Raw genomic sequence first — 19,559 nt, 5'->3', positions numbered from 1 at the left:
AGAATGGGTGAAATTGAAAACATTAGAAATGTTAGTGAGGATGTGGAGGAAAGGGAACACTCTTGCACCGTTTGTGGAAATGCAAACTGGTACAGCTGCTGTGTCAAATGCTATGATGGTTTTTCAAATAATTAAAAATAGAAGTACCCTGTGATCCAGTAATTGCATTACTGGGTATTCACACAAAAAATACAAAAACGTTAATTCAGAGGGATGCATGCACCCCTGTGTTTATTGCAGTATTATTTATAGTATGTATACTGTGGAAGCAGCACAAATGCCAAATGCCCATCAGTAGATTAATGGATAAAGAAAATGTGTGTGTGTGTGTGTAGGTTTTTATACACACACACAATGGGATGTTGTTCACCTATGGAAAAGAATGAAATCTTAACCAGTTGCAAATATGGATGGAGCTAATATGTGTAATGCTAAGTGAAATAAGTCAGAAAAAGATAAGTACCGTTTGATGTCACTACTATGTAGACTTTAAGAAGCAAAACAAATGAAGAAAGGAAAAAAAGACAGACTATTAACTATGGAAAACCTCCTGAGGGGAAGTGGGTGGGCAATGGGTGAAACAGGCGACAGTTATTAAAGAGTACATTTTAAAAATAATACATTCTTGCTTCAGCAGCACATATATTAAAAATAATCTCTGAATGTGTCATAACTTTTTCAAGTTCATTTTAAAATTCTCATTCCAAATGGTATCATATGTTTGGATTTATTGATTTTGAGTCTCGTAAGTCTGCCTCCATTTTGTGTTTATTTATTGAGGAAATTAGGTCATGTCCTTTTCGCCTTAGAGTTTCTGAATTCCTCAATTTTCTTTTTTTTTTAAGATTTTATTTATTTACTTGACAGACAGAGATCATAAGCAGGCAGGGAGGCAGGCAGAGAGAGAGGGGGAAGCAGGCTCCCTGCAGAGCAAAGAGCCTGATGCGGGGCTCGATCCCAGGACCCTGGGACCATGACCCGAGCCGAAGGCAGAGGCTTCAACCCACCGAGCCACCCAGGTGCCCCTGAATTCCTCAATGTTCTTAATGAATTCCCATGGTGTATTTTAATGTGTTTCATTGTCTTTATCTCCTGTATCATAGTAATGTAGGATAATTAATTGACAATTTCTATTTAAATTGATAACTAGAAGATTTTACTTTAATTTCATCTATCTTTTTCCGCATACAAAAATCTCAGTCTTTCAAATGCCAATGTACTTTTATTCTACAAAACAATATACACAACAGTTTCATTATAAAGTGTTAACACTATGGGGGGTTAAGGGGGTAGGAGAAGAGTAAATGAAACAAGATGGGATTGGGAGGGAGACAAACCATAAGTGACTCTGAATCTCACAAAACAAACTGAGGGTTGCTGGGGGGAGGGGGGTTGGAGGGGGTAGGGTTATGGGCATTGGGGAGGGTATGTGCTGTGGTGAGTGCTGTGAAGTGTGTAAACCTGGCGATTCACAGACCTGTACCCCTGGGGATAAAAATATATGTTTATAAAAAATAAAAATAAATTAAAAAAAAAACCAAAAACAAAAAAAAGTTTAAAAAAAAATAAAGTGTTAACACTGCCTCTAACAGTGTGATTATTAGAAATATATTAAATTCATTATTAAAAAAAGTTTTAAGATTTTTGTTGTTTTTGCATATGTATTTTTTGCTGTTCTTTCTGGCCTTTGGTTATATTATCCGTTAGGGACAGACAATCAATTAACTTGGTTGTAATCACTGTGAATTGTTCCTCTCTGTGATCATTGCCTCTGCATTGTTTATTTCATTTTCCATTTAGTTTTCAGGGCTTACTTTTTATCTTTAAATTTTTGTCAAGATTTACTTATTTTAGAGGTAGAGAAAGCAAGAGTATGTGAGCAGGGGGGAAGGGCAGCGGGAGAGAGGGAGAGAAGCAGACTCCCCGCTGAGCTTGGAGCCTGGCTTGGGGTAAGATCCCAGGACCCAATGACCTGAGCTGAAATCAAGAGTTGGATGCTTAACCAACTGAGCCACCCAGGCACATCTTTTTTAATCTTTAAATTTAAAAATTTTATACTTATCATAGGACTCTTGATTTCTTTTTTTTTCTTTCTTTAAATTTAAATTCAATTAGCCAACATATAGTACATTATTAGGTTCAGATGTAGAGTTTAGTAATTCATCAGTTGGATATAACACCCAGGACTCCTGTTTAATACAAAAAATCCTTTGCTACATGATGATCTCTAAAGCAGAACTAATCATTAGGACTGACTTTATATTAGACTAATAAATATGTAGTCTTTATTACAAAATAGGTAACAAAAATTCTTATAAAGAAAAATTTACATTTCAGTTCTGTTAGTAAAGTAGAAAATAATCCATATTCTATGTTCCCAAGTGAAGAGGATAAGGCACTTACCCATTCTGAGAAGTGTGAGGTGCTATCTCATTCTACTTTTGATTTGGATTCCCCTAACTATCCCAACTGTGATCTAATTAGTCCTACATGTTATTCCCTTTTTTTGGTGGTGCTGCTATTTAAAATGGCTCCCATGAGTAGTATACAAATGCTATCTAGTATTTTTAAGTGCAAGAAATTTGTGATGTGCCTTACAGAGAAAATATTTGTGTTCAATATACTTGGTTTAGGCATGAGTTGTAGTGCTGTTGACCATAAGTTTAATGTCAGTGAATTAACTATATATTAAATAAGGTGTTTTTAAATAGAAACACATATGAATCAAGGTTATATATTGGTCAGTTGATAAAAATGTAACCAGAGGATTGCAAGAAATTAACCCCTTATTTTCCCTAGGAGCAGTGTTTCAGTATTCCCTAAATCACTTTTCACAGCTATTTTATGGAATGCAGCTACTGCAAATAATGGGAATCAACTGTATTTTGATTAAAGAAGTGCTTGGAAAGGATGAGTCTTTTGTGGGAGTTAATCTGATGCTCTTCTTTAGTGTTGGTTTTTGTAAATCTTTGTATGATAGAATTCTGTTCTAGGACCTGTTATCTTTTGGAAGAAGCCAGTTTCTCTGTTTTATTTATTTTAAACAAGTCATTAATAATTTTGAATTGACAAGTCATTATTCTAAAGTTTTAAATAATTTTAATGCATGGTCTTCTTATCTAATGAAAAGTAGGATTGCCTTTGTTAAGTTTTAATGCTATTTAATTAATGGCCTTATGAGACTATAAGTTTGTATAGTACATGAAGCTCTGATATTTTTTTTAATATCTTATTTAATTTTCTAAATCAGGAGTTGGCTTTTTTTCTGTAAAAGTTTAGATAGCAAATTTGTTAGACTCTACAAAACATAAGGTCATATTTTCTTCTTTGTTTTTTTATTTTTGTTTTTACAATTCTTTATTAAAAAAAGAAGAAGAAGAAGAAGAAGAAAGAGAACGGGACACCTGGGTGGCTCAGTTGGTTAGGTGTCTGCCTTTGGCCCAGGTGGCCTTGGGATCAAGTCCCACACCCGGCTCCTTGCTCTGCAGGGGGCCTTCCTCTCCCTTTGCCTGCCACTCCCCCTGCTTGTGCTCATGTGCTCTCACTCTCTCTGGCAAATAAATAAAATCTTTTAAAAATGTAAAAAAAAAAAAAAGAAAGAAAGAAAGAAAGAAAGAAAGAAAGAACGAACATTTTTAGCTCAGAAGCCAGGTCAGATTTAGCCCAGAGCTGTAATTTGCCAATTCCTATTCTAAAATTTTCATGTGTTATACAATCAGCTGCCCCTCTTTGGGTAGGGAATCCCTTCTTCATCAGTATAACCTGTGTTTGAAAAAGGCTGAGGATGCCAATGTACCTGTTTTCTTTTGATCAAAATCTTGGCCTTTTCTGTTTTGAGACATCAGGTATGTTGTGTTTTATTGATATGATAGATCACAGCCAGAACTTCATTAACATCCCATACATCTGAGAAGAAAAATGAGGAGTAAGTCCAACCACTTAACATCTTTATTCAGCAAGGAAAGACTGGGGAGCTAAAATTACTTGTCCATTTACCAAGTACAATCCACTTTTATATAATTATGTATTTAGTCTTCATGATAACCATGTAAAAGGAAGGCATTTTCATGTTTTTCAGATATATAATCTGAGACTCTAAGGTAGCACTGTCCAGTAGGATTTTCTTCAATGATGGGTTGAAATGGAGCTAATGTAACTAAGGAAATAAATTTTAAGGTTTATTTTTTTATTTAAATTTAAATAACCACTAGTAGCTAATAGTTACCATATTGTGCAGCGTAACTCTAAGAGCTTAAGTTACTTGCCCAGATTTAGACAGTTCCACAACTGGAATTCAAAACCAGGTCTGTGTAACTCCTAAGCTAATGTTTTTGCCATTATTCCACACTACCTCATTCATTAAAGGTGGATGGGCCCTACTCTACTGAGTAGAAAATGTAGCGAATTTATGTAGCCATTTTTCAAAATATGTTAACTTTTAGGTCACTAGTTCAGTTAATCTAGACTCTGGAGCACTGGATCATAAATATCAAGCAATACCTATGAATTTATTTTATACTATATATATATTATTACAGTATTATGTGAAGTAAGATTAGTGTACACTGAGAAGATTAGGGTAATAAAATTTTAGCTATTAGCATACTTCAACAGTGTTTTTTTGTATCTAAGGAATAAGAAAGATCTAATCAGCTGTTTTTAAAATGGCTTTTAAATGTGAGAATTTACATTCTTTAATCACTTCAGTGATATATTAACAAAGTATCTCAGGTGCATGGGAGAGCGTTCTTGATGGCATCAGTTTTAATATTGTTTTTTATTGAGAAATGACAAAGGTATGGTATAGAAATCTTATTTCATTAGTGAATACCAAGTATAAGGAAATCAAATGTGATGTCTTTTGGGAAGGCAGGCCTAGATAAATTATTCTGTGATGCTGATACATCTAACAGAGGGAGGCTTGAAGGGAAAATAACAGTGAACAAAATTTTTATTAGAATTGAATCTTTAGGGGCACCTGGGTGGCTCAGTGGGTTAAAGACTCTGCTTTCTGCTCAGGTCATGATCCTGGGGTCCTGGGATCGAGCCCCACATTGGGCTCTCTGCTCAGCAGGGAGCCTGCTTTCCCCGTCTCTCTGCCTACCTCTCTGCCTGCTTGTGATCTGTCTGTCAAATAAATAAATAAATAAAATCTTCAAAAAAAAAAAAAGATAGTATTGAGTCTTCATTTACCCTGTCTGAAGTCTCAGTCTAAATCAGTTATGACTGGCTTAAACAGGAAGTAGCCTAACTAGTGTCTCTAGCTTCTCTTATTCTGCTCAGAAAATATTGAAAATGTGTCATAAATGAAGTATAGGCACTATCACTGTCATCAGAGAATATTTAGAGTCCTTTGACTAGTATTTCTTCCAGTTCTTGTATAATTTCCCTTGTGTGTAAGCCAAAGAGACCTCTTTCCTCTGGATGTCCTTTGTTGATTTCAGCAAGCCTCCTTTCCTATGTAAAGAATCAAGCTCTTAAAATATTTGTTCCCTAGGAAGCTTTTCATTTGGCCTTGAATGGATAATCTCTGGGGAATATTTTGATACCTGAATGACACTGGAACACTTTGTTCTTTGAGCCAGTGATTTTCCTGCATTATTTTTTGTTTAAATATTTATTAATTTAGAGATCGGGAGAGAGAGAGAGCATGAGCAGGAGAGGCAGAGGGAGAGAGAATCACAAGCAGACTCCATGCTCAGTGCAAAGCCCGATGCAGGGCTTGGTCTCAACCCTGACATCACAACCTGAGCCAAAACCAAGACTTGTAGCTTAGCTGACTCTGCCACTCTGGTGCCCCTTTCCTGCATTCTTAATTCAAATCAGATTACATCCAAAACAAAGTTCACTTTGGCTTCAGATTAAGCATGAGATACATAAGAAGGAATGTTTTGGAAAGTTAGGAACAAAGGATTTGTAATGGAAGGAAATTGTCTTTATGAATAATATCAGTATAAATGGTATTTCAAGATACAACTTGAATCATCCGGATCACGCTTATTTTTTACTTTCTCCATAGCATTTATCAATTTGTAATATATAACTTATTTATTGTATTTATTGCCTGTCTGTGCTCCACTAGAATGTCATCTCCATAAGAGCAAGAATCTTTGTTTTGTTTATGTATGTCCTAAGCACTTGAGACCATGGTCTGACATGTATTTGTGTACTAAGTGAATACTATGATCTATCCCACTGCATCCCTCAAATTTTGTATTCACTTCTTCTTAGTAATTATTTTATTGGTATATTCCATATAGACAGTTAACTAATAAAAAATAATACTCTGCTATCTAGGATGGTGAGATAATTTTAGGAATTATACTCTAAAAATACATGCAGCAGTTTGGAGTGCTTGAGTTTTTAATACTTTAAATAAAACCCATCATGTTGCTTGGATACCCCCAAAATGTATCAGGAAATGGAGGATGACAATCTTCTCAATTAAAAATATATTTTTGATGTATCTTTCTCAGATGGGAAAGCTGATGCCTGTACCTGCAGGTCTGATATGTGCATCTATAACTTTGCTTGCAGCTAAAGAAGAAGAATACAAAAAGCAGCCAGTAAAACCAGAGCAGGTAATTTGCCTACAAAAGTTTGTGGATTTTGTATAACATAAATATGATGCAAAAGCCATGAGTGTTTTTATTTTTGAGTTATCTCTATTCATCAAAAATGTATTTGAAGTATTTGTTAAGCCCATATTACAAGTTGAAAGAAATAATTGTAGGGTATGTCAAAATAAGCACTGTATTTTTAATATGTAAATCAAACATCTAAAATTCTAACTCCAATAAAATAAATAGTGATTTTTCTTAGTGAATAATCAATTAGTAGTAGTACAGGATCTTAGTACTTAAAAGCAGTCTGAATTTTTTTTCTTAACAAATTTATACAAGCACACCTGATATTTGAAAACCCTAGTTTAAGAAATTCATTAAGATCTCAGCTTTGAAAGTGACCTTAAATATTTTCTAATTCAGCCTTCTGTATGGTACTGTAGTCCCCTCTATGATAGGCACACTAAAGTGGCTATTTATCTTCTATACCAATAAAACTCTGGATAAAGGAACCTAAGGCAATCCATCCATTTTCAGGCAGCTCTCATTCAAGTTAAGGTACTTCCCTATGTAAAACACAAACCTGTTTCATAATAAGTTCTATCCTTTGGCCTTGTTTCTTTTGGCATTGCTACCGTGCAGAAAAATTCTATCCCTGGATAGAGTCAGATTCTGACTTCTCTTATTCTAGATAATGTATTTCTGTTAATACTGCCTGAGATTACATTCATTTTTATGTTTATGTTTGTTTTGAGTGTCCTTATAATCAGCCTTGCTTATAATCAGCTTTTGACCATGACATAGTTAACTTGGAGTTCTCTAAAATTAATTAAACCTCATTATATGGGCCACTGGTAAGCTATGTATTTTTCCAGTTGGTATTTAAGTATATGGACTTTTTTTTGGACTCCATTACAGGTACAATTATGCCTCTTTAACTTAAATTTTGTTGATGTAGTCTATCATACCAGCTTGTTGATACTTAATTATGGCTGTTGATTCTGTTCACCATTGTACTTTTTTTTTAAAGGGGAATCTTTCTCTTTTATTAGATTAAAAAACACAAATAAAAACCTAGAGGAATTGAGGGAAAGAAATACAGAAAAGATCTGGGCAAAGCTCAGAGATGACAAAGGAGAGAAGCAGGGAGAGGTGGGGGAACATTAAGAGCCCCAAGTCAGGCATGAAAGAGGTTTCTAAAGAGTAAAAATATCCTTATTTGATGACAGTTTTCTGGTATAAGACTTGGGGCCCAGAGCCAGGGAGTGGCTTGGGAAGTGCTGAGGTAGTGGGCGGCAATCCATAGGCAGTGAGGTTCTATTTGTAGGCATCATGGATGATCTTGAAGCCTTGAGCAGTGACATAGGGGAGGTCTGTGACAGGTTCTAAGTACAGGGCTGGGCAGTGAGTCACAGGGAAGACCTCCCAGAGACCTTGGGGGCTGCCCTTGGGGAAACCATTACTCAAATGTCACATTATCACTGAAAATTATGAAAGCACAGGAGCAGTGAGAAGGAGGGTTGATGGGTCCAGTGCTGGCACAGGGAGTCAGTGCAGAAGCTGTGAGAGCAGGATCAAGTCCTTGCACATCCATAGTCTCTTCTTTAGGGTTTGGCTCCCCTATAGGCAGCACTGCCACTGAATGATAGGTGATTATGGCCCAGGGCACTTCTGCTTCTTCTGCACTTGATTCCTTTTGTTAGCCTCGATCCACTCATATGTTTCTAGTAAATGAAAGTTGAGCTCTGTGATCTTGGCCTCTCTGAGCAGTGCCTCCTGGATCAGTAGCCACTCGCAATGGGGACTGCTTTCACTTCTATGACTGGCCCTGCCTCTCCTGTACCCAGAGGAATGTCTGTCATGTATGCTCAGCTCAACACATGGAATTCTGCCAGAGCCGTTTTCCTGTAATTCCTAGTGGCAGCAGTGCTTTCTCTTATCAGGCCTTCTGAGAGTTACCAGCTGGAATGCTGACTTTTTGAGGTCTCAAGATCTTGAGAGGCTCCTTAATGCTTTGATGACTACTCAGCACTTACTTATTGGTTCTTCTGCTTCTCTGTCACTGGATGGTTCATCCCCTTCATGGATGTCAAAGTCAGAGTCCACCTAATCCTCTGTGTCTGACTGGTGCCCTTGATACTCATTATTTCCCAATCCCTCTGTGAAACCCCCATAAGTCATCTGATAGAACTCATCCTCCTGTGCCTCCAGGAACCCAGAAACCTGGTTCCCCATGGTCTTCTGGGGACCTGGTCGCCAGCCAAACTCATACCACCTACAGAAACTCTGTTCCTACCAGCAGCCCTTCCTCCCGGCACCCTGTTCACTGTTGTAATTTTTATCTTTTCCAGCCTGAAGTCACCCCTAAGGTTTGTCTGCATTCTTAGAGAAATTTATGTAAGTCTGAATCTGAATCCTGACTATTCAGATGACATTAAAGAGAATTCTTAATGGTGGGATAAATATTTGGTTGTATGAATGTACCATTATCAAATATACAATTTCCATAATTTTTTTTTGGAATTTAGTGTCATTCCAATTATTTTGCCATTGTAATCAGTGCTTTGTTGAAACACCTGGTACATAAATCTTTACATACATTTATAACTCTTTCCTTAAAATGAACTTCTAGAAATGGAACTGTATATCAGAAGGCATAAAAAATATCAATACCATTGCCAAACTGACATGCATAAAGGTAGTATTCATTTAACAAAACTGTTTCCTGAATTCCTCTTGTATGTGTATGAGGCACTGTATAAGCACTGGGTAAAGTTTCTTAAATTTTCTTTAGCAGTCTACAATAGTCACTCTCCTACATACTTGCTAATACGCAGTTTTCTTTCTCCTTTTTATTAATCTTAGAGAGATGATGATTTTAAGCTTACCTTGACACTCTCATCTTTGAAGAGCTCAAAATCTGGGTATTCCCGAAAATCTGTTTGTCCCAAATAGCTGAACTTACATATTTCTGAATTTAAAAATTTGTATTCTTTACTGTATTATAGAATACACAGAATTCCTTGGTATTTATTGTGTTCCACAATACATTTTAAATAGAATTTAATTGAATTACTTATCAAACAAAATTGATGGCCAATTAAGTGTTGGGGAATATTCCCAAAGATGGGATCTAATTTTTGAGGAACTTAAATTTATGAAGGAATGAAAATGTGATTGCATGTAACATTTTTGGGTAACTTTATTGGGTTGTTATGGGTAACATTGTGTACACTGTAAAGTGAGTTTTGCCTCCTTTTAAATTTACTTAAAGCCTGTACTAAACCAAAACACTGTGAATGAGGTATTCTGGTTAATGGAATCTTCTAGTAAACTTGTGGTTAACTCAGAAAATCCTTTTATAGTTCAACTCTTCTTGTTAAACATCTTTTTAAAAGTTTCAGTATATTTCTACCTTATTAAGTACCATCTAGTAAATATACTTAAATATGTTAGAAAAATTTGCAAAGCCATGGGGTTATCATTTTTAAAATATTTTTATTTATTTGACAGAGAGAGAGTGAGAAACACAGTGAGAGAGAGAGCACAAGTAGGGGGAGGCAGGCAGAGGGAGAGGGAGCAGCAGGCTTGCTGCTGAGCAAGGAGCCTGAGTGAGGGCTTGATCCCAGGACCCTGAGACCATGACCTCAGCCCAAGGCAGCCTCTTAACTGAGCCACCCAAGCACCCCGGGGGTTATCATTTTTTTAAATTATGAAATTTGCAGTATTATATGTAAAATGGTGCATTTGTACTGTGTGTATACAACCAGCCATAGACATCATTGCATGTTTCTTTTTAAAATATTTCTGTGATACAAGTTTGACTCACTGTTATTTGCTTGTTTTGACCTAAAAAAAGAAAAACCCCCAAAATAACAACAACAACAAAAACAGAAGAAATATTGATTTAAGAGTTCTAGTTACTTTGGTTCAGTTTAATTTAAATGTGGCTTTATATGGTTTTATAGCTTACTTAATCTAATTGTAATTTCTAAGAGAGTACAAGTTGTATTTGTACAATAAGTGCCATTTCAGCCCAGGGCTTCTAATCCATAGTAAGAATGTTCTTCCCTCAGTGAAGACAAAATTCTCAGAGTACAGTTGAAGTTATTTTTGCCAGCTTTATAACTGACAAATAGGAGTTGAATATATTTAAGGTATACAACATGAGGTTTAGACCTATGTATTACATTATAAAATTATCACCACAATCAAGCTAATTAATATGTCACCTCACATAGTTAACATTTTCTTCTGTGTATGTGTGGGGGTTGTAAACACTTAAGATCTACGCTCTTCGCAAATTTCAATTCTACAACACAGTATTATTAACTATAGACACCATTGTGTACTGTATTTCTAGAACTTATTCTTTAATTGAAACTTTTTACTCTTCAGCCATCACCTCCACATTTCCTCCTCCACCCACTCTGGTAACCACTATTCTACTCTGTGCTTCTTTTTGTTTGTTGGTTGGTTTGCATTTTGGTTGTAAGTGAGATTGATCTTGCTTTCATTGGATTATTGGCATTTGTATTTCTTTTTTTTTGTTCAAGTATAATTAACATCCAATGGTAAATTTGTTTCAGGTATACAGTATAGTGATTCAACAATTCTGTACACTTTGTATGTGTGTGTGTGTGTGTGTGTGTGTGTGTGTGTATCTCACATGTTATTTATATCTTATTTATTCATTCTTCAGTTGATGGACATGTTGGTTGCTTCCATATCTTTCCTATTGTAAATATTGCCACAGTAAACATAGGATTGCATATATCTTTTTGAATTAGTGTTTTTGTTTCCTTTGGATAAATACCCAGAACTGGATTTGCTGGATCATATAGTTGTTCTGTTTTTAATTTTTTGAGGAACCTCCATACTGTTTTCCACAGGGGCTGTACCAGTTTACATTGCCACCAGTAGTGCATGAGGGTTCCCTTTTCTCCACGTCCTCACCAACACTTACTATTTCTAGTCTGTTTGATTTTAGTCATTCTGACAGGTGTGAAATGATACCACATTTTGCTTTGCATTTCCTTGATGATGAGTGATGTTCAGCATCTTTTCATCTGTCCATTGGCCAACTGTATGTCTTCTTTTCAGGTTTTCTGCCCATTTTTAATTGGGTTGCTTGCTTTTTTGGTGCTGAGTTGTATAAGTTCTTTATATGTTCTAGATGTTAACCCCTTATCAGATATATCATTTGAAAATATCTTCTTCCATTTAGTAGGTTACCTTTTTGTCTTATTGTTTCCTTTGCTGGGCAGAAGCTTTTTATTTTGGTATAGTCCCAGTAGCCTTATTTTTGCTTTTGTTTCCCTTGCCTTCCAAGTAACATCTAGAAATTTACTTCCACAGCCTATGTCAAAGAAATTGCTGCTTATGTTTTCTTCTAGGAGTTTTATGTTTTCAGGTATCACATTTAGGTCTTTAATCCATTTTGAGTTTTTGTGTGTGTGTGTACTGTGAAAGAAAGAGGTCCCACTTCATTGTTTTGCTTGTAGCCATCCAGTTTTCTGAGCACCATTTGTTGAAAAAAACTGTCTTTCCCCCATTATATATTCTTGCCTCCTTTGTCATAGATTAATTTATTTTGTAAATGTGCATTTGTTTCTAGGCTCTGTATTCTTTTCTGTTGATCTTTGTGTCATTTTTGTGCCAGTATTGTTTAGATTACTCTAGTCTTGTATCTTAAAATCTGACAGCATAATACCTCAAGCTTTGTTTGTTTTTTTTTTCCTTAAGATTGTTCAGGAAGGGGGGCCTGGGTGGCAGTCTGTTAAGCAGCTGACTCTTGGTTTTGGCTCAGGTTGTGATCTCAGGGTCATGAGATCAAGCCCCGCATTGGGCTCCATGTTCAGTGGGCAGTCTGCTTAGGATTCTCTCTCTCTCTTTCTCCCTCCCTCTCTCTGAAATAAATAAATCTCTTAAAAAACAGATTGCTTTGGCTATTTGAGGTCTTTTACGGCTATATACAAATTTGGGGGTAATTTGTCCTAGTTCTATGAAAAACGTTCTTGGCACTTTGATAGGGATTGCATTAAATCTGTAGATTGCTTTGTGTAGTATGGACATTTTAGCAATGTTTGCTCTTCTAGTCCATGAGCATGGAGTGTGTTTCCATTTCTTTTTGTCAGTCATCTTCAGTTTCTTTCATCAATGATTCATAGGTTTTGGAATACCAGTATTTAACCGTCCTGGTTAAATTTATTCCTAGGTATTTTATTATTTTTGGTTCAGTTGTCATTGGGATTGTTTCCTTAGTATCTCTTTTGGCTACTTCATTATTAGTGCATAGAAATGCAGTGGATTTCTCTCTATTAATTTTATATCCTGTGGCTTTGCTGAATTAACAGATTTAGTAGTTATTTGATGGTTCTTTAAGGTTTACTATATATAATATTATCATCTGCAAAGAGTGAAAGTTGTATTTCTTCCTTATCAGTCTGGGTGCCTTTTATATCTTTTTCTTGCCTGATTACTATGACTAGGACCTCTGGTACCACGTTGATTAAAACTGGTGGGAGTGGATATCCTTGTTTTGTTCCTGATCTTAGAGGATAAACTCTCAGATTTCACCATAGAATATGTTATCTGTGGGTTTTTCATATGTGGCCTTTACTATATTGAGGTATGTTCCCGCTAGACCTATTTTGTGGGGAGTTTTTATCATAAATGGGTGTCTTTGTCAAATGCTTGTTATACTTGTATTGATATTATCGTATGGTTTTTATACTTTCACATGTTGATGTGATAGATTACATTGATTGATTTGTGCTTACTAAACTACTGTGCATACTCGGAATAAATCCCACTTGATCATGGTGAGTGATTTTTTTCATGCATTGTTGGATTCACTTTGCTAACATTTTGCATCTATGTTTATCAGAGATAGTGGCCTATAGTGGGTGTGTGTGTGGGTGTGGTGTCTTTATCTAGTTTTGGTGTCAAAGGAATGGTGTCCTTGTAGAATGACTTTGGAAACTTTCCTTCCTTTTCTATTTTTTTCCAATAGTTTGAAAAGAATAGAAATTAACTCTTTTTTAAATGTTTTGTTGGATTCACCTGTGAGTTCATTGGGTCCTGGGCTTTTTTATTGCCAGATCTTTGATTACTGATTCAATTTCATTGCTAGTAATGGTTGTGTTTCAATGTTCTATTTCTTCCTGATTCAGTTTGTGAAGTTACATGTTTCTAGGAATTTATTCATTTCATCTAGGTTGTTCAAATTGTTGGTATATAATTTTTTATAGTATTCTCAACCTTTTATATTTTGGTGGCGGTGGTTATTATTTCTTTTATTTCATTTCTGATTTTATTTCCTTGAGTTCTCTCTCTTTTTTTTTTCTTTGTAAGTCTCACTAAAGATTGATCAATTTTGTTCACCTTTTCAAAGAAACAGATCCCTGGTTTCATTGATCTATTGTGGATTTTTTGTTGTTATTTAGTTTCTAGTTCTGATTCATTCTTCTTCATCTAGTCTGCTGTTGAACCCCTGTGGTGTATTTTTCAGTTCAGTTATTATATTTTTCAGTTATGTGACTTCAGTTTGGTACTTTCTTATATTTCCTTTGTTGACATTCTCACTGTGTTTATTCTTTTTTCCCCCCTACTTTGGTGAACATGTTTATTAACCATTACTCTGAATTCTTTATCAGGTAGATTACTTATCTTTGTATCATTAGGGTTATTTTTCTGAGGTTTTGTCTTGTTCTTTAATGTGGAACATATTTCTCTATTTTCTCATTTAGCTTGACTGTCTCTCTTTCTCTCTCTCTGTCTCTCTCTCTTTTATTTTTTTTTTTTGTTTGTATGTATTAGGGAAAGCATATGCCTAATTTGAAGCTAGACCTCAGGCAGCACCTTTGAAACCATAGAAATATTTACAGTTCTGTGGAGCCAAATTTTAATTTCTGTTGATCTCCAGAATATGAGATTTTGAGGTATCCCCAGGGTGATGCTTGCCAAAATTGTGGCTCCAGATGAATGTGTAAGTTCCTTTCTGGGAGATCTCCTCAAAGTCAAAGTGGTGTACAAGAATGGCATTTCCTTGCTTATGTTCTTGGAAACACCTCATTAACCTATAGATATATGGGTAGCCTAAAGCCTGTTGCTAGACTGAAGCTCCAGGCTAAGTATATAGACCTTTTTTTTTTTTTTCCAGAAGACTGGGGTTATGTTTTACTTTGCTGTCTGTGCAGTACCCTGGGTTGGACACCCGCCAAGTACTTTCCTTCTAATTTTTACATTTCCATAGTACTCTGGAAAGCCAGTCCCTTTGACCACCAAGCCCAGATGGTTAAGGAGTATCCTCTCAGTGAACAATGTATGCCCACTGGCTTTAGCTAGGCAGGTGGAGAGTATAGGGGGCTGGGCATGTTCACTGGCTTTAAAAAGGCAACAGGGAGGGCGCCTGGGTGGCTCAGTGGGTTAAGCCTCTGCCTTTGGCTCAGGTCATGATCTCAGGGTCCTGGGATCAAGCACCACGTCGGGCTCTTTGCTTGGCGGGGATCCTGCTTCCCCCTCTCTCTCTGCCTGCCCCTCTGCGTACTTATGATCTCTCTCTCTGTCAAATAAAAAATTAAAATCCTAAAGACAACAGGGAAAATGTTTTGACTATCAAGCCTATGGGCTTCAGGAATGCAATGGAAGTCTATAGGAAAATGCTGTGACTGCTTTCATTTGCCAGCCTCAGCCAAGGAAGAAGGGGTTGACACACTGTCCATGTTTACTGACTTAAGCTAGGGAGTGGGAAGGTGCTATGACTGTGCTAGCCTGCCCCAGCTAGGAGCTAGGTAGTGCTGCAGCCACTGACAATTTCTGTCTTGAAGGCAGCGGGATAGTGCCACAACCATTCACCCTGCCTGTCTTACTAAGTCAGTGGGAAGTTGCCATGTTTCAGATCACCTACCTGTACTATCAGAGTAGGTGGAGAGTACAAAATTAGTGTCAGCATCTCTGTATCTGAGGAGATTTTCAATAGTCCCCTGCTTCTCCATCAGATGCTTTTAGGTAAGCATCTATCCTTTACATAGAATTTAGATGCTTTCAAACTACTGTTTTTTAACTGGATCTCAGGTTGAGTGGGAAAAGGCCTTTATTTTTTTAAAGATTTGTTAGATTTATTTTAGGGAGAGAAAGAAAGCATGTTGGGGGAGGGGCAGAGGGAGAGGAAGAGAGAGAATCTCAAGCAGACTCACTGCTGAGTGTGGAACCTGATGTGGGGCTCGATCCCACAATCCTGAGCTGAAAAAAGAGTTGGACACTCAACCAACTGAGCCACGCATGTGCTCCAAGAAACCCTTTCAAAACAGAATCTCAGTTTCTTGTAGTACTTTGGGTCCCTTGGATGTTAGCAACATCGGTTTTCTAAGGTGGTAGATGTTTGGGGGCTCATCTCTATAGTGTCGATCCTAGTCATTGGGGTGCCTGATGTGGGCTATCAACCCCTCACTCTTTCTGGAGGAACACTGGACTTGTGAGATCCCTCTCTATTGTGTTTTGTCTTGCCAGAAGTTTGGGTTGGTGAGACTGTGTCTTTGTCTCTCTTACCTGTCTCAATGTAGTCTTTTTATCCTTTTTGTGGAAAAGCAGTTCATCTAGTGTTCAGATCTTTTTCAGAAAGAAATGTTCCTGTATGTAGCTGTAGATTTAGTATTTCCATTGGAGGAGGTGAGTTTAGGAACTTCCTGTGACACAATGTTAGAGAAGTCCTAGTTGTTTTGTTTTTATCTGCTTTTGATCAACCAGTTGCTGAGAGAATAAGTTAAACCCCTATCTTGTTTATAATATTTTGAGGATATGTTAACAGGTGTATACAAGTTTAAGGTTATAATATCTCTGGTTATTTAAACTTTTTGTCTTGATAGAGTCACTTCATATCTAGTAATGGATTTTGTCTTAAAGTCTTTTTTCTAATATTTAAAATTTTTTTCAACACAAAATATATATTTTTTAACAATCAGCCCAGTTATAGTACGTCATTAGTTTTTGATATAATGTTCAAGTATTCATTAGTTACATGTAACACCCAGTGCTCATCACATCACATGCCTTCCTTATTGCCTATCACCAAGTTACCCCATCCTCCACCCACCTCCTTTTTATCTAATATTAATATAGCTTGTAGTAGCTTTCTTTTGGTTGCAATTTGTTCAGTATGCCTCTAAAATTTTGTTTAAGCTTCCTAAAGAGTTATTTTCAGAGTGTCTCATGAACAGCATGTGACTATATTTTAGAAATGCAATCTGATGTCATCTTTGGCTTTTAATTATACCATTTTATCCATTTGTATTTATTATAATTACCTTTTGAATTCTACAAAATTTTGTAGGTTTTTAATTTTTTGCACATCTTCTCTTGCTCTTTTTTTTCTTTTTTAAGATTATTTTTGTCTACTTATCTTTCTGCACAACAGTTAATTGTGAATTCTGATTATTTTCTTTAGTTGATGAACTAGAAATTTTAACCTCCATTTGTTTTCAAGTGTGATCAGTATATTCCTCTGAGCAATATTGAGAACTTAGAATATTTTTCTGAGTTTTTTCTTTTTTTATTATGTTAAGTAGCCACCATACAGTACATCATTAGTTTTTGATGTAGTGTTCAGTTATTGATTAGTTGTGTATAACACACAGTGCTCATCACAGTATGGGTCTTCCTTAATACCCATCACCCAGCTACCCCATATCCCACCCCGCTCTCCTCCTACACCCTCAGTTTGTTTCCCAGAGTCCATAGTGTCTCATGGTTTATCTCTCTCTCTGATTCCCTCCCTTCAGTTTTTTCTTCCCTCCCCTATGGACCTCCGTGCTATTCCTTATGTTCCACATATGAATGAAATTGTATGATAACTGTCTTTCTCTGCTTGACTTACTTCACTTGGAATAACCCCCTCCAGTTTCATCCCTGTCAGTGCTATTAGTGGGCATTCATCCTTTCTGATGGCTGAGTAATATTCCATTGTATATATGAATCACACCTTCTTTATCCATTCATCTGTTGAAGGGTGTCTTAGCTCCTTCAACAGTTTGGCTATTGTGGACATTGCTGCTATGAACATTGGGGTGCATGTGGCCCTTCTTTTTACAACATCTGTATCTTTGTAGTATTAGTAGTGCAGTTGCTAGTACCTAGTAGTGCATCTGTTGGGTCATAGGGTAGCTCTATTTTTTTAAAAGATTTTTATTTATTTATTTGACAGACAGAGATCACAAGTAGGCAGAGAGAGAGGAAGGGAAGCAGGCTCCCCGCTGAGCGGAGAGCCTGACTCGGGGCTTGATCCCAGGAACCCAAGACCATGACCTGAGCCAAAGGCAGAGGCATTGAACCCACTGAGCCACCCAGGTGCCCCTAGGGTAGCTCTATTTTTAACTTTGTGAGGAACCTCCATACTCTTTTTCAAATTGGCTGTACTAGCTTGCATTCCCACCAACAGTGTAAGAGGGTTCCTCTTTCTCCATATCCTTGCCAACATTTGTGGTTTCCTGCCTTGTTAATTTTTGCCATTCTAACTGGTGTAAGGTGATATTTAAATGTATGTCATCCCCTCTTATACTATATTAATGTTTAGAATTTTGTTCTATTTTTAAAATATATGCATAAAACATTATTTTATATATTCATTGGTTCATGTTTACCCACATATTTACCACTTTCTTTGGTAATCATTCCTTCTTATATCTCAGACCTTCTCAATGAGAATATTTTCCTTCTGCCTAAAAAGAAGAGGGTAGCAAGATGGTGGAAGAGACAGGGACCTCATTTCATCTGGTCCCTTGAATTTAGCTAGAGAACTATCAAATCATTCTGAACACCTATGAATTCAACTTGAAATGTAAGAAAAGAATTGCTGGAATTCTACAAATAGAAAAGCAACCACTTTTGCTATGTGGGAGGTACAGAGAAGTGAATCTGAGTGTATATATTTGAAGATACTCTGTGGGGTGAGGGAGCCTCCATCAGCTCCCTATGGGAAAGTAATACAGCCCTGGACCGCAAAATCAGAACCTTTAGAAATCTCCAGTGAGAGACATCCCTGCCTGAAGGGTGCTCAGGTGGTGAAGCAGGGCAGAATGCTAAGTTAGACATGTGATTTCATGATCCTTGGGGTCACAGAAAGAACGGGGGTGCTTGAGCCAGGACAGTTCCCAAGCATTGGAGTGGGCAAACTGGTTTGAGTCAATGAACCCAGGTTACTAAATAAGAAGAACCTGCAACCAGGAGTCCTTTATCTGGCAAGGTTGTCATTTAGAATGGAAGGAGAGATAAAGAGCTTCCAGGACAAAGAGGAACTAAAAGAATATGTAGCCACTAAATCAGCCCTGCAGGGGATAATAAAGGGGTTCTTGTAAGTGAAGAGAAAGCCCAAAAGTAACATAGACCATAAAGAAACAGAGACAATCTACAGAAACAGGGACTTGCAGGTAATATAATGGCACTAAATTCATATCTGTGAATGCTCCAATCAAAAGACACAGAGTATCAGATTGGATAAAAAGGCAAGACCCATCCATATGCTGTCTACAAGAACTCATTTTAGACCTAAAGACACTTACAGACTGAAAGTGAGGGAATGGAGAACCATGTACCACACAGGTGAACCTCAAAAGAAAGCTAGGGTAGCTACCCTCATATCAGACAAATTAAGTTTTAAACCAAAGACTGTAATAAGGGATGAAGAGTGATACTATGTCATACTTAAAGTATCTGTCCAACAAGGTCTAACAATTGTAAATATTTATGCCCCCAATATGGGAGCAGCCGATTACATGAACTAATTAATAACCAAATTAAAGAAACATATTGATAATAATACAATAATAGCAGGGGACTTCAACATCCCACTCACAGCAAGGGACAGATTATCTAAGCAGAAGATCAATGAAGAAATAAAGGATTTCAGTGACACATAGGACCAGATGAACTTCGCAGATAAATACAGAGCATTCCGTTCTAAATCAACATAATACACATTCTTCTTCTTGAGTGCACATG

The 19,559-nt window shown here is 36.7% G+C and overlaps 1 protein-coding gene and 1 pseudogene across 1 annotated transcript in view; one reads left to right on the top strand and one right to left on the bottom strand.

Moving 5' to 3' along the window:
* The first annotated feature begins 6,461 nt into the window (after nt 1-6,461).
* Nucleotides 6,462-19,559, top strand: part of LOC116861910 (MICOS complex subunit MIC27-like) — a 552,532-nt gene continuing 539,434 nt past the window's right edge. Inside the window, exon 1 of the mRNA XM_032848804.1 lies at nt 6,462-6,581. Within this exon, the coding sequence (XP_032704695.1) occupies nt 6,462-6,581 (120 nt within the window). The remainder of the gene's footprint in view (nt 6,582-19,559) is intronic.
* On the bottom strand, nt 7,779-15,562 carry LOC116861905 (annotated as a pseudogene).

This window comes from Lontra canadensis, unplaced genomic scaffold, assembly GCF_010015895.1.
Source record: "Lontra canadensis isolate GAN:19392208 unplaced genomic scaffold, GSC_riverotter_1.0 scaffold209, whole genome shotgun sequence".
NCBI lineage: Eukaryota > Metazoa > Chordata > Mammalia > Carnivora > Mustelidae > Lontra > Lontra canadensis.
Note: the sequence above shows the minus strand (reverse complement) of the source record. Positions and strands in the feature narration are given on the sequence as shown.